A 15584-nucleotide genomic window follows, 5' to 3' on the forward strand; every position below is an offset into this window, starting at 1 on the left:
AGGATTCGAGTTTTAATTAGCCCAAGTGATGTGCTGATGGTTTATAATTGTTTTTCTGCAGCATGAGTCTGTTTATTTCATGTAATCAATGATTTTATTTTTTGTCTAGTACAGAAATTTGGTCCATGTTTTCTGTCAGTTTGGTTTGAAGAAAAGCGTTAAATTGGGAAATTATGCATTGTTAGAAATGGTGAACATTTGTCATGAATACAGGAACAGTGGGGCTGAATTTCTGATGTCGTACCCCGTTGAATTTCTAGAACTCGCTGTTAGCACTTAAAACCGTGGAACCCCTGCACTGTAGAAGCAAGCCATTCAACCCATCATTCTGATCCACAGAAGAACATCCTGCCCAGACACATCCCCTATCTTTTCCCAAAACTCTGTATTTTCCATAGCCCGTCCACCTAACCTGCAGGCTTTGGACTGTGAGAGGAAACCAGAGACTTGGAGGGAACCCACACAAACATGGAGAGGATGTGCAAACTCCACACACACACTTTGCTTGAGGGTGGAGTTGAACCCAGTTCCCTGGCACTGTGAGGCAGCACTGCTAACAACTGAGCCACTGTCCTGACCCTCCCCTGTGGAGGTAGTTATACTGCACAGACTGCTGTGATTCACACAGGTGTCTCATCATCTCGGGCAATTGTGTGTTAGCAGTCAATGCTGACCTGGCCTGCAATACCCGTATCCCAAGATCGAATTTTAAAAAAAGCAAAATGCTTTTGGCTATTTGAGAGGTTTGAGAGCTTGGCTTCTGGCCAACTTCAAAAAATGTCCAAGATAATAAAATGTGAGGCTGGATGAACACAGCAGGCCAAGCAGCATCTCAGGAGCACGAAAGCTGACGTTTCGGGCCTAGACCCTTCATCAGAGAGGGGGATGGGGAGAGGGTTCTGGAATAAATAGGGAGAGAGGGGGAGGCGGACCGAAGATGGAGAGAAAAGAAGATAGGTGGGGAGGTAGGGAGGGGATAGGTCAGCCCAGGGAAGACGGACAGGTCAAGGAGGTGGGATGAGGTTAGTAGGTAGATGGGGGTGCGGCTGGGGGTGGGAGGAAGGGATGGGTGAGAGGAAGAACAGGTTAGGGAGGCAGAGACAGGTTGGACTGGTTTTGGGATGCAGTGGGTGGGGGGGAAGAGCTGGGCTGGTTGTGTGGTGCAGTGGGGGGCGGGGACGAACTGGGCTGGTTTAGGGATGCGGTGGGGGAAGGGGAGATTTTGAAACTGGTGAAGTCCACATTGATACCATTAGGCTGCAGGGTTCCCAGGTGGAATATGAGTTGCTGTTCCTGCAACCTTCGAGTGGCATCATTGTGGCACTGCAAGAGGCCCATGATGGACATGTCATCTAAAGAATGGGAGGGGGAGTGGAAATGGTTTGCGACTTCAAAAAATGTCCAACTGTCAACATCTGACACAAGTCTGAACAACTGAAGAGTACAAATCTGGCAAGGAGCCACAACACTCGGAATATGACAAACATTGATGCGTTTTTGTTTTGTGGTATAGTGTCTCCTCAGTTGTGGGTGATGGTAAGAAATGACTTCTGCAGTTCTTTGTGTGTTGAAGTCTTGTGCAGTGACTAGGCTGTGATACACATTCTTGGATTCTGTATGCGAGAACAACATGTCTTCCAAAATTTTAAAGCAAAAGCAGATGTCCAGCATACTATGCTGTGCTTTCAACGTAATACTGATTCTTCAAGAAAATGACAAGAAGTACTCATGTCCAATGCATTCTAGAGGATTTTAGACACTGATGCATATTTTGTTGAATTGTGATGACTGAGCAAACAAAATTAAAGTGAATTTAAGCCCCAAAATATTAGTAAACTGATTCTGCCTGTGTAAGTAGTTAGTGATTTTTTTTGCATCTGTTCTCCTTGACGTTCCACCGATTATTTGTATGTTGTTTATCTTCACCCTGAGTCTGTGCATATTTCATACTGAGTGGCATCTAGTTAATTCCTGTGAAATACTCTTTACCCAACCACTCACATAGATATCGAGGATGGCTGGCTCGACGCCTCTGCTATTTCCTGTTTGTTGTTGGGCGCACAGTTTACCCAGATGTCCCCTTTCTGGAACACAGAGTAATCAACAATGCCAGGTGAGAAATTTACTGGTACTTACGCTGATTCTGCAGGAAAATCCTGCCACTGCCTTTTCCTTCCATGATAAAACAACTAATTCTGTTTGTACAGAGTTCAGCAAGTCACTATGGAGAACTTATGTAACATATGTGACCAGAAGTCACATTATAACATGAGGAACGTGCTGGGCATCTTCTACCAGATCCAAGCTATAATCTCACCCCTTTTGCTCAGGTACGAGATCATTTTGCAACCTCCTAAAATACTGTAAAATATGTAAAGTCCTGCATTAAAGGTATCTGGTTGTTCTTGCACATTGTGTGTTTCCCCTCTGTACCACTGGGCTCTAAGAAAATGAACTCGAGCTACTGCTGATCACTGAACAAGTCTGGATTACTCATGACACCTCAGTGGGTTGATGTACGTTTCGATTTGGATTTACTCAGTTTGCTTCAAGAAACCTTGATGAGCTGTTGATTAACAGAGGGAAAGTTCCAGTCCAGGATTAAAAGTTAAGCTAAGTGCAGAATGCAGCAGGTTAAACTCCAGTAATGCCTTTGTGGTACTTGAAGATTCTCAACCTTAGTTTGTGACAAGCTCCCTCCATTTCAGCTAAGTAGAGGATGCATGCTAATGAACAGAATATATGGATTCTATATCCAACCAAAAACAAATATCTGGATCTCTCTAATGCTTGGTTTAGAGTCATAAAGTTCTATAGGATGGAAATGGACCCTTCAGTCCATCTTGTCCTTGCGTCCAGATCTCTGAAATTTATTGCATGATACAGCATTGTGTGTTGGATGCCTAGGTGTAAGTAGTCTGTTCTATTCTTCAGATAAATAGATTTTAGTTTCACTCAGACTATATGAGTGGCACAGATCACTCCATGGATATCTGGATGAAGTCAAGGGAACGTATTTAAACACAAGGTATGTTTGACCCTTCCTAGGTTGACTAGTTGGGTGCTGCTGAAAATATTTAACTGGGTTTTTGTGAATCTACAAGTGCATCGAGGGCAAATTGAGATGCTGCGAAAAGCAAGAGAGAAGGTGAGGCACTGATCTTTTACCTATTGGAAGAAATATTGTAGCACGGATAGGTTCCATCAGTTTTAAGTTTTTTGTGAAAGTATTGGAAACTGTACCTACTAGGCTATATTGATTCAAACAGATTATCAGTGTCCCTTCTTGGGATAATGTCAGTCCTGCAGTAAGATAGAATACTGGATTTTTTTTGAGTTAAAGTGAATAGCGGCTAAGTGAGCTGGCACTCTGCATCAGCAGGTGTGCATTGTGTTGCAGCATTCTCTTTTTGCACCCTGTTGACTGGAATTCCCTGAGGAAGCAATATTTATGGATTTGTTTATCTCCAAAACCAGAAGATGCTGGAAAAGCTCAGCAGGTCTGGCAACATCTGTGGAGAGAAATCAGAGTTAATGTTTCAGTTTGAGTGATAAGGAAGGGTCACTCGTCCTGAAACGTTAACTCTGATTTCTTTCCACAGGTGCTGCCAGACCTGCTGAGCTTGACCAGCAACTTCTGGCTTTGTTTCTGATTTACAGCATCTGCAGTTCTTTTGGTTTTCATTTGGTTAGTTGTTTTAAACAACTACAGCCAACCATGTTCTTCTTAGAGTGTCAGTTATGCTGTCTTGCCACTGTTTGTTTTCACAGCACATGGTGAAAATGTAATAACCAATTTTGACTTGAACTGTACCTGCAATAAATGTGGGTAAATGTTTTTCACTTTTTCTTGACAGTATGCGGGTCCATTTGTCTTTCTGCCTCTTCATAAGTCTCGACTGGACTACCTACTGGTTACCTTTGTCCTTTTCTGCCACAGTATCAGGGCTCCATACTTTACTTGTGGGGAAGATGTCCAGCTCCCACTTCTCAGGTAATGACACAAGACCATGGCAAAGTATCTCACCCAGTTGCATGTGTTTTTGTTCCAGTTGGTTTAGATGTGTTCAGCAGCCCCAGTGTGAACAGGAGGTTTGTTTGCGTGTACGCATGTGATTGTCTTTGAGCAGATAATGATAAGATCACTTTTCTTCAGACTGGGCCCTTATTACTTTTTGAATTTCTCTGCGATGTGTGGATTGAACTTCCCAGAATTGCTTTGTCGAAATGCATCATGACTTTGTCACTTGTTTGTCACTAGCTTAAAATCAGTGCAACCTCTGAGCTTGGATTCCCACTTGTAATGTTGTTTGTGTTCATTTTTTTTCACCTGCTCAGGCCTCTGCTTCGGAAATTGGGAGGAATCTTCATTCCACGTGATAGTGGAGACCACTTGTTCCGGGTTGTTTTAAATTCGGTAAGCTAGAAAAGTTTTCTTTTGCTTTGAAGCACTTTTTGTGAAATCTGAATTTGCACCCATTCATCTCAAAGCCAATCTGAGCTCAGCTAAGATGAATTTGTTTCCTTGTTTTGAGCTACTTGGTCATTTTCGATTCCAGCAGATGTAAAAACAGTCTGGAAAGCTGGGCAGAATCCTTTTTGGGAATTGACTAGGCCTTCCAAAAGGTCATTATTATTCCACTTCCATGCTTGTGGAACGTAATCCATATTATACTACATGTAAAACATGTGGATCTCAGATTTACAGTGGCCTTGAGGAGAGAGTGTTTAACCAATATTCTGGTTCGGTATGCTGTCGGAGAATGTTAAAAAATTTTGTATTTAGCTCTCCTGATGGTTTGTAGTTTCAGTTGGGGTATGAAGCAACACAGAAAATGTCAGTCAGGACACAGTTGAAGGAGTAATTCAATTTGGACTGAAACTGTTGAAACCTGATTTAAAATAAATTTCTTTCTAATAAACAAACATGGTTCACGTAAGCATCCTCACATGACTAACAACAGAATCCCACCCTGTTGATGTGAGAACTGTGATATTGTAGTCTGGAAGTTTGACAAGCACGGACTTCCTGTCTCTGCAGCTAAACATGTGGCACGGTTGACTGTATTGATCCATTCCTCATATTTTGTAAAACCCGGCGATGGCAAATATTCTTCCATTTCCTAATTGGGAAACGTGGAATGAAACACACCCATGGACTAGTTAGCAAAAATTGCCGGGAATCCACTCTTGATGTGAGGATGATCACTTCATTTTGTTTTCGTTCTTCAGCTGAACAATCATTTACCTAAAAGTACGATTTCAAAGACTAGTAACTGGCATACTGGAGCAAATGGTTCAAGCCAGATATAAGAGAGAATTTATCTGATTGCCTCCTGTACTTACTCCAAATGACCGTTTATTGTCCAATTAGTTAGAGAGACTTGTTCTTCAACCTGACTACATTTGAAGATCTTTGAAATGTTGGAAAAATAGCCTTATGTGTCTCTTTCACTCTCTCGACACCCCCCCCCCCTTATTTTCTCCTTTCCTGGAGTAAAGTGACAGTACATTGCTCCCACGTGAGTCGTAACAGCATCCAAACACTGTTTTGATGTCTTGCAATTGTGTATCTGCCAACCAGCTGGTGCTTGTGAAATGACTCACATGCACAAGGATAATTTCAAGCACTAAGTGTCACCAAATAGTTGCCACGTGTTGTTCAACACATGCAGGATTATGTATCAGTAGGCTTTTGCCAAATTGTGTGGCTGCAGGCCTGAAGGAGTCTGATTTTCCTCACTGTTTTTGATGTTACAGTATATCGAGGAACTCTTGAATGAACAGCAGAGTCTGGCGGTTTACCTGAAAGATCCTGTTTCATATTCTGTGCGTTCAAGTCTGACAGGATTTATGTGGCTGGCTTGGGTGTTTGATGCTTTTCAGAACCGTTTAATACCAGATGCAGTTTTGATTCCTGTGGGTGTGTCTTATGATCGTATCGTAGATGAACACTACTTGGAGCAAATGGTAAGATTGCTTGTGTGCACCCTTGGAAAAGACATGAAAATTACTCCGCTTGGTGATTGAGCTTCATCAGACCTGCAAGTGATTTTTGTTTTGGCTTGTAAAAGAAGCTTAATTCTATCTGAATGTGAATTGTATATGTTTTCTTGTATTCTTTTTCTAATCCTTTAATTTGAGAAGGAATAAATTTCTCCAAAAACTTGGAATGTAAAGACTGATGATCAGTAATCTTAATTTTGCACAACCTGAAAACCCACAATCATGAGTGAAACTTGGAATTGAGTCACTTCTATTCACAAAGTATGCAGCCCCTTTGTATACTGTGGCAGAAAGGAACAACGATCGGGAAGGCAAGAGAACATTCTATTCAACACATTGTGTTTTGGGATCTTTTCTTTGATTCGAATAGGCAGAGAGTTGATATAATTCTTCTTAGACCCATAGCATTGCCCCGAAGTGTCAACCTCTATCGCGTGTGTGAGACATTGTGTTTCTACTTTGCAACCAAGAGCTATCAAATAAATCAATCAGACACTGGCCTGATATAGTTTTCAGTCTGAATGACTTGGGTCTAACACTGAGTTTGTGCTTCATTCACTGATCATAGCTCAGGCTACAGGAGGGGCACTGTCCTTGGCCTCAGCTTTTCTTGGGTTAAAGAAGACCAAAGTTGCTGGTGGTTTCATAATCCTGACCAATATCCACGAATGAAACTGACCCCAAAAAAAGGGATCCCCAATGATGACTGATGTTCCACGGCATTTTCTCTCATTTAAAAAAAAAACCGGAATTTCTGCATTATTTATGTGAAAACAGAATTAACGTTTTGAGGCTGGTGACTTTTCATCAGAACTGCCATCATCTAGAAGAAGGCAGTATTTGTTCCGAAGATGAGGATAAGAGCAGTGCTGGGGGAAAGGTGAGCGAGTAGGTGGAGGTGGAGTCCAGAGAGCCCAAGAGATAGAAAAGCAGTCAGCAGATGAGGAGATTATTGAAAGAATGAAAGGGTTGAGATCTGTGTGAATGAGTGACAAGAGAAAATGAGAGTCAGAGAATGGTCAGCTGTTCTGAAAACAACCCATGTCATGTCATAATAGGGCTAAGAGTGGGTGAGAGTGGATTGTTTGTGTTGAAAGCAGCCTGTGTCATGACAAGACCAGGGTATGGGGTAGGTTTAACAAAAAAGTGGAGAAGAGCAATCAGGCTCTGAAGTTAACGAACTCAATATTGAGACCTAGAGATAGGAAGGTTCGCTAGTGGAAAATGAGATGCTGTTCCTCAAGCTTGTGCTGAGGCCAACAGGAACACTGCAGCGTGCCTGCGACAGACATGTTGGCATGGGAGCACCATGGTATGTTGAAGTGGCAGGCAAATGGAAGCTTGAGTCATTTCACCCAGGCTGGGTTTCCTCTTCCATCTGTGGAGGAGACCACACTCTGAATATCCTGGATTGAATGAAGACTAGTCTAGTTGAACAAAATATAGTTAAGTCGTTGTTTCACCTGGAAAGTATATCTAGGGTTTTGGAAAATGGGGAGGGAGGAGGTATATGGGCAAGTGTTAGCCCTCCTGCATTTGTGTGGGATGGTGCCATTGGGATGTGAAGAGGTAATGGGAGTTGGGGAGTAGTGTATTAGAGTGCCCCGAAGGGAACAGTCCCTGTGAAATGTTGACAAAGGAGGGGAGCTGAATATGTGTCTGGTTGTGCCTCCCACTGAAGGTGATGAAAATGGTGGCTTATGACTGTTTGGGTGCAGAGGCTGGTAGGGTGGTAAGTCAAGACCAGAGGATCCCTGCCCTTGTCTCGGTACAGAAGAGAATGGGTCAGGGCTGAAGTACGGGAGATGAGTAGGACATGGCTAACGGCCCTGTCAGCCAGGCTGGTGGGGAATCCTTGATTGAAGAAGAAGGTGGACATTTCTGAGGCCCCCTGTGGAAGATAGCATCGATGTATTAGATGTAACAGAGATGGAGAAACTGGCAACATGAGTTGGAGTACTTAAAGGAAACAGGGTGTGTGGATATATAGACCTGTTAATTATGGGGGTCAGTGGATCAGTTGTGGAAATCTGAGACCAGCCTGTCTCCAGAAATGGAAACACGTGTTGAGGAAGGGAAGTGAGGAATCCGAGATGGTACAAGACCAAGGTGAGTGCAGGGTGGTAATTTGAATTGAAATTGGTCAATTATTTCAACTTCAAACAAGACAGGGATGCAATGCCAATGATGTAATTTAATATACCTGAGTAAGAGTTGTTGGTGGTGCCTGACTAGGATTATAACAAGGAATGTTCCATGTACTGCCTGTGGCCTCACTTTGATCTGAAGCAAGTGTTAAAGTTTGAAGAGAAGTTCTTGAAAGTGAGGGTGAGCTCAAACACATGAAGGAGGGTGGTGGTGAATGGGGATGATTCAGGCCTTGTTTCCAGGAAGAAGGAAAAAGCGCTAAGACCATTGTGATTGAGTTTTTGGAAGGTGGTGATGGTGATGCATATGTAAAGTGACTGTGTGTTCATGGTGAATAGGAGACAGTTAGTATTCTTGAACTGGAAGTATCGAAACTGATGTGAAGTGTGAGAAGAATTGTAGATGTAAGTGGTGAGGAACTGGACAACAGGAGAAAAAAATTCCAGTTGAATTCAAAAAGAACAAGTTCACTGGGGCAGGAACAGGCAAAAACAATGGGTCTGTCTGGGCAGCCCTGTTTGTGGACTTTAGGGAAAAAATAGAAGTGGCTGTACTGGACTGGGACTTAGAATCTGTTAGGAGGAGATACCCAAATAAGCTGAGGTGGGTGACATTGGTATATGCGACAGCCTGATGCCTCATAATCTGGTCACGGTCCAGGGGAGATTTGGAGGAAGTCTCCAAGATCTGGTGCTCAGCTTTGATGACGTAGAGGACAGCGTGCTAGACAATAGGAGCACCACCCTTTTTGTCAGGCTTGATGGCAAAGACTGGAGTGGATCTGTGTGCACAGAGTGGAATTAGTTCAAAGAGCAATTGTTTAGAATGGTGAGGGTGTCGGAGAAATTCAGTCAATCTGTGTTACATATGAAGATGTTGAATGAAGTTAAAAGGCCAGTAGAAGGATTCCAGGTGAAGGGAGAGTGTTGGAGGTGAGTGAAGGTTCCTGTGGGACAGCTAGAAGACTTGTGTCCGAAAGAAATGAGCATGTAGGTAGTGGAGTTCTGCCTCATGTCGAGCCCAAAATTCATGTATAGAATGTTCAGCATCCGAGACTGGAAGGTCAAAAGGGATAGTAGATGGATTTGTTTCATTTGAGTATCCTGAAAAAAGTTTGAGGAAAATTGCATTTAGTGTCATTGTTGCACAAGAATATAAACAGTTTCAGTGAAAAACAGGAGTAGATCACTCAGCCCCTCCTCTTTCTGCTATTCCATGGTATCTTAGCTGATCTGATTTTGATCTCAACTCCACATTCTGCCTACCTGTGTTAAACATTGCCCATTGCTGGACCTGAGATTCCTTAATCTTTTTTGGCAGCTTTGACTTTTTGTCTGCCTGACGCTGTGGGGCTGATTGGCGTGGAATGTTCAATTAATTGGTGTGGCTGCACCTGGGTAATTCCTACTTTTATGCAAGGATTGGACATGGCAAAGTGAGGTTACTTTCCCCTGCCCCAATCGCCTGTGTTATGATCCTTATAAAGACAAAAACTTGGAATAGAAATATTTGAACTCCCAATAACTGACTTAAAGGAATCGCAATCTTTCAAGATTTAAGACTTCTGGTGGCACCAACTGAACAGAAAGTGTTACGACATCAAGAAAGATAGCCAAAATAAATCAGCCTTTCTCACCCTGTTTCTAAAACATGAAAATTAAAACCTTCAAAGACTCTCACAATTGACCCAACGTTTCCTCACCAGACTTTTGAGTAACTAATCCTCGACACTGAATAATCAACTCGAGTTTGCAATTTATTAACCAGACAGTAACTTCAGCAGAGAAAAATTAAACAAAAAAGTAATTGTATTGATGTCTCTAATTCAAACTCACTAATGTTTGTTTTCAGCCACATTGACACAAAAGACAGACAAGTAAGCACATTGGAGTGATAAATGAAAGAAAATAACAAAACTGGCCAGATTACTGAGGTGGTTTTCATGATGGGTTGTTCCACAGGGTTAGATAATTGTTTCTTGATTGATTTTCCAAAGATGTAGATCAGGGCCATCTTTTCAGCTCACTCAGAAGAAGTCTGTAATATGTCAAACTCAGTTTCTATTCTTTGAACATTTAGTAGCTGATTACGCGAAGCTAGCCAGGGAGCTTGTAAATCTTCATGCTATAACATCAATAGCCAAACAAAAAACACCATCCAAAACAGAGTTCAAAACTCTGGTCTCTCTCCGTCAAACTGACTGAGTCCCCACAAGATCCCAGTTACAGTTAACATCTGCCATTTACTTGAGCATGAGGTCTTTTTGAGACTTGCTGGAACTTGTTCCAAGGTCCTGAATATTATTGTTCAACCATGCTATGTTTAAATTTCATTGTTCAATGAAAAAGCATCTACAGAACCTTTTGTTCGGGGTCATCCTGCGATTGACTCCAGATTTGACGTCCCACATATACAAAAACTTGTTTGTTCTGTTTTTCAACAGTCCAAATGTTACTGTCAGTTCATAATTCCCAGTTTACAGCTCTCAACCAAAATTGATAAAAGAATGAAATAAAAACAACAAAATTTGCGGGTGTTTCAACGAAGGGAAAGTTGACTCACCCTTATGAAGGATGCAGCGATAGAATGGATCACCCACATTACTGTATTCGTGTGACTGTTAACCACATGCCATGTACATACTTGTGAGCACACACTCCACATGATTGCCTTAAAAAAAATCACACGCATCATGTTGACACAACCAGCTTCCAATGTAGTTTACATCTTTATGATTTGCTGAGTCGTAGCATTGAATGTCGATTGAAATGGCCTTCTCTTAGTTTTTTAAAGTTCCTGAACTGACTACTAGGTAAGATCTTTGCAATGATTTATATTTTGGCATTTCCAGGGTAAAACTTCAAAGATGAGTGTCATGGGATGCATCTGTTCAACTAGAGTGTTGTCCTTCTGCATTCTGTCTTGTAGCTCAGAGAAAGACAGGATCCTGTTGCCTGTTGACCACACAAGCTACAATATTTTATTGACCTGTGAAACCCTTTTGTCTTTGTGTCCAAAAATAAACTGCAACATGAAGTCTGTCCCCAGCCGCTGTTGTCTTTTTTTCTTTGTTTCAAGTGTAAATGTTTTACACTTTGGTCTTGGTGTGCCCTCACCCTGAGTGCTGCAGCCCACATAGTGACCAAGCTGTGCAGACTTGTTGGGCAGAAATCATTGCAAATCACATGACACTTACCACGGCCCCATTTTACCTTCAATAGACACTGTCCCAAAGCTCAATCCTCTTGTAAAACCTAGCATTATGGAATCAGATTTGTACAGAATTATGGACACAGCTTCCATTTGACTGAGGAAGTGACAAGTCCTCAGATGAATAAAAAGGGATCAACAAAATCTCAAGATCCTTATTTTGTTGCTCCACTTTTGTTGCTCCACTTGATGAAAATGGCTTTATGCCAGAATCTTTATTGCTTGATGAACAAGGTAACTTTCTGAGGTCTGAGAAATTCACTGGCAGCATCTTCATGAGAGGACAAGGAGATGTTCGAAGAAGACTTTGTAATGTTTGGTTTGTAGCAATGAAGGCATTGACTGCCACACAGCCAGAGTATCACCACAGAATCTTGAATGCTGACACATTAGATCTTCTGTGGCCCTGTATTTGTAACTTGAATGTCATCATTAAATGTTGTAAATTTATGTAGGGAACTGGAAAGACTAGTGTTTTTGGAGCCATTCGTTGGGTGCTCAGATTCCTCCAGAAGAGATACGGCTGCATCCGGGTGGATTTTGGACAACCAGTTTCTCTGAAGGTATACAGTGGGTTTTTCACTGGTGGAGCACTTTGTTATTGCATATTAAGTGTTATTGCCCATTAATAAAAGCAGGCAGTGAATGTGAATTTCCCTTGAATAATCCAGTTGCATGTGTATCAATTGAGAAATACTGTAGACTTCAAAGTATGTTACAATTCCGACAACCTGTACAGTTATGAGCAGACCATTGGATGAGATGCATTGTGTGGATATCTTATCGCCAAAAAAGTGTTTGCAACTTTTTGGCTGTTTGGTACTCTGCCGAGATTGGTTGAAGTTGCTTTTAACCTGCAATTCAACAAGAACCTGCATTTGTTTGGTGCCTTTAAATGATGAAATGTTTCAGAAGATTTTTCAAGTATTGTCAAGTAAACTGTGACAGTGAGCCATGTAAGGAAATGTGATGTCAGATGACCAAAAACATGACCAGAGCCAGAAGTTCTAGCTGATACAAAAGAAACACTTCACCTTTTCAATATGGGGTGACAGATAAGTTTGCATTTCTTTGAGGAGCCTGGTTCATGTGGGTTTTTCTGTGCCCTAGGATTACATAGAGAATGAAGGAATTCATTTGTGTACCTCTGCAATTCCGCTTCAGAAGATCTTACTGCCGTACGTGCTCGGATACAGGTGAGAAATAGAGACATTGAGTGATTTGAGCATGAAGTGACTCCCAGTTGACCATAATATTTGTGACCTCTGCCAATATCTCAGAATGTCCATATTCTAACTCTGTTGGGTCCTCCAAGTGAGGTAACTGTTCTTCACCATAGAGAATAAATGAAATCAGAACATCATTTTTAAAATGTTCTTGAGAGGTGCTGTGCGTCGTAATGGGTAAGTTAATTCTCAGTGGTACAAACTTTGACTAGAAGATGCTAAGTTCAGTGCTTGTCAAATAGTTCTACAGCACCGAAGCACACACTTAAGTCCAACTCGTCCTTGTCAACCAGATAGCCTAAATCAACCTCGGCCCATTTGTCAGCATTTGGCCCATATCCCTTCCTTTTCACGTACCCATCCAGATGCTTTTTAACATGTTGTATTTGTATGAACCTTCACCACTTTGTCTTGAAGCTCGCTCTAGACACACACACCACCCTCTGTGGAAAAGTTGCCCCTGAGGTCCCTTTCATATCTTTCCCTTCTCAACTTAAATCTATGCCTTTTAGCTTTGCACTCCTCTAATCTGAGGTAACAACCTCGGGTACTCGCCTGTATATGACCCTTCATAGCTCACTTTGGTAACAATGGATTTCCAGAAAAATGAGAAACATTACATTCAGGAAAAAAAACTTGAAAGGAAGTTTGTTGGACTGCTGAACATGAGAGTTGTTTTCAGGGGAGAAGTGGTGGTTGACAGGCAGTGGCATATGAGATTTTCAAATTTAAGAAACCTTTTGACTGCACAAAATTCTTATTTCTGTTGCTCTGACGATCAACAAAATTCAAGTGTACATTGAGGAGTATTCTTGCAAGAGAGAAGGAAGATGGAGATTGGAGGAGAATGGTTCAGACAATGATAGGTGGATGTTGAGGCGTTTAGGCCATCGTAACTTGAGATTCTTATGTGGTATTTGAAAGGGAAAAACACAAAATCATCCAGAGAAAGGGCACAGGAGAAAGGATTAAGATAAATTTTCAGTTCAAATATGATTAGCTCAAAAAACCGAAATAATAACTTGCACTTATATGGTGGCTTTCGTGACCTCAGGCTGTTTGAAAGCGATTTACAGACAGTGAAGAATTTGGATAATAGCAGCAGTGTGATAATGAACAGATCATCTTTTTGTTCAGGAATGCTAACTGAGAGATGAACATTCACGAAAGCACTGAAGATAACTCTCAATCTCCCCTCTCCTGACCACATCCCAAAACCAGTCCAGCTTGTCCCTGCCTCCCTTACCTTTCCTTCCTCCCACCTCAAGCCCCACCCCCATCTCCTACTTACCAGCCTCATCCTGCTCCCTTGACATGTCTGCCCTATCTTCACCCCACCCCCCCCCCAACCAAACTCCTCACCTACACTCACCTCTACTGGCTCCACTCCTGCCTCTTTGACCTGTCTGTCTCCTCTCCACCTATAGCCTCCTTTCTCCATCTTCCATCTGCATCCCCCTCTCTCCCTATTTATTTCAGAATCCCCTTCCCCTCTCCCATTTCTAAAGAAGGACCTAGACCTGAAACATCAGCTTTCCTACTCCTCTGATGCTGCTTGCTCTGCTGTGTTCATCCAGCTCTGCACCTTGTTATCTCGGATAATAGTTAGTGTGTTGGCAGGGAGGAAACCGTAACTGTCAATTTCTGCCCAGCTGGCTCTGCAAACAGCAATGTGATAATGAACAGATTATCTTTTTGTTCATTAATGTTAATTGAGAAATCAACATTGGTGAGAGCACTGAAGATAATTCCCCTTCATCAGGATTGTGTCATGGAATCTTTTATAACAACCTGACAGCAATGATGGGATTGTGGTTTAACATCCTATCCAAAAGTCAGCAGTTTTAGCATCACAGCCCTCCCTCTGCACTCCAATGAAGTGTGAGCATCGGCCAATTCCGTCAAAACCTTTTCTATTCATGTATCCCGCAACTATTTGATTTAAAGCTGTGAACGATAGTGATGAACTATGGCTGACACTCCATGGCTTCATAATCACGATTGAAATCCATACTTTAATGGATATATGTAAAATGTGCAGCAAATAACATTCAACCTGATAACATGATATTATACGCTAAAATTCATCCCTTAATATACCTGAACTCTCCAGCATTGCACCTTCAATCTGCTCAGGAGAGCTGCACCTTGTTGGTTCTGACCATATTCTGCTGGAACGTTCTGACACTCTGGAATGATGCATGGTAATATTGTTGGGAGCCTGGCAGCTAAGACTGGCATATAGATTAGATTTCAAATGCTGTTAGCATTGTCCTCCAGTGGTTTCTCATTTACAAATATCATGATTTTAAACTCCAAGGAATTACCTTTCAGGTAGTTTTGATGCATATAGGTTCCCTGTTCATTGTTTTCTGAAAAGATGGAAATTCAAACTTAATACATAGCTGTTCAGACAACTGATAGAAACCAAAAGAACTGCAAATGCTGTGAGTCAGAAACAAACAAATTGCTGGAAAAGTTCAACAATTGTTGTTTGCCATTAACATGTCCTCTACATTTTAAGATAAGGCATTATGTTTCAGCACCGATTCTGTGTACTGTGAGAAGTCTCAGGACTGGCTTCTGAACAATGATGAGTTGCCACAACTCAGCAAACATCATCAAGCACTGGTTGCTGATCTGGGAAGACACATGCTTTACAGTAAGTTAACTGACGTTGATGAATACCAACACATACTATTCAGGGAGCTATATTTCTTCATGTCTCTTTAGCAATCCATCTGTTCTACTTTAGTTATTTCATGCAATATTTCAATTCTGCTTGCACCTTGGTGTCAGGTTTGGTGAATATCAGCATTTGCCCGAAAAGAAAATGTAATTCTGCCAATGGGAAATAGCAGTCTCATTTAACCAGAACCTGGGGGGGAAGGCTGCAGGACTCTTGACTGCACGAGTTTGCAACTAGATGTGACTGGCTGAAGCATCCTACCTCTTAATCTTCTCATCTAGTTAATATCTCATGTGTCAAGATCA

The 15584-nt window shown here is 41.8% G+C and overlaps 1 protein-coding gene across 2 annotated transcripts in view; it reads left to right on the plus strand.

Moving 5' to 3' along the window:
• The window catches only part of LOC125448080 (glycerol-3-phosphate acyltransferase 1, mitochondrial-like), a 66040-nt gene that overhangs the window by 12592 nt on the left and 37864 nt on the right, over positions 1-15584 (plus strand). For both annotated transcript variants that reach the window (XM_059641120.1, XM_059641121.1), the window contains exons 5-13: positions 2006-2113; positions 2208-2330; positions 3049-3148; positions 3858-3994; positions 4339-4417; positions 5761-5970; positions 11820-11927; positions 12475-12560; positions 15134-15252. In XM_059641120.1, coding sequence (XP_059497103.1) covers positions 2006-2113; positions 2208-2330; positions 3049-3148; positions 3858-3994; positions 4339-4417; positions 5761-5970; positions 11820-11927; positions 12475-12560; positions 15134-15252 — 1070 coding nt within the window. The remainder of the gene's footprint in view (positions 1-2005; positions 2114-2207; positions 2331-3048; positions 3149-3857; positions 3995-4338; positions 4418-5760; positions 5971-11819; positions 11928-12474; positions 12561-15133; positions 15253-15584) is intronic.

Source organism: Stegostoma tigrinum, chromosome 40 (genome assembly GCF_030684315.1).
Source record: "Stegostoma tigrinum isolate sSteTig4 chromosome 40, sSteTig4.hap1, whole genome shotgun sequence".
In the NCBI taxonomy this organism is placed as follows: Eukaryota; Metazoa; Chordata; class Chondrichthyes; order Orectolobiformes; family Stegostomatidae; genus Stegostoma; species Stegostoma tigrinum.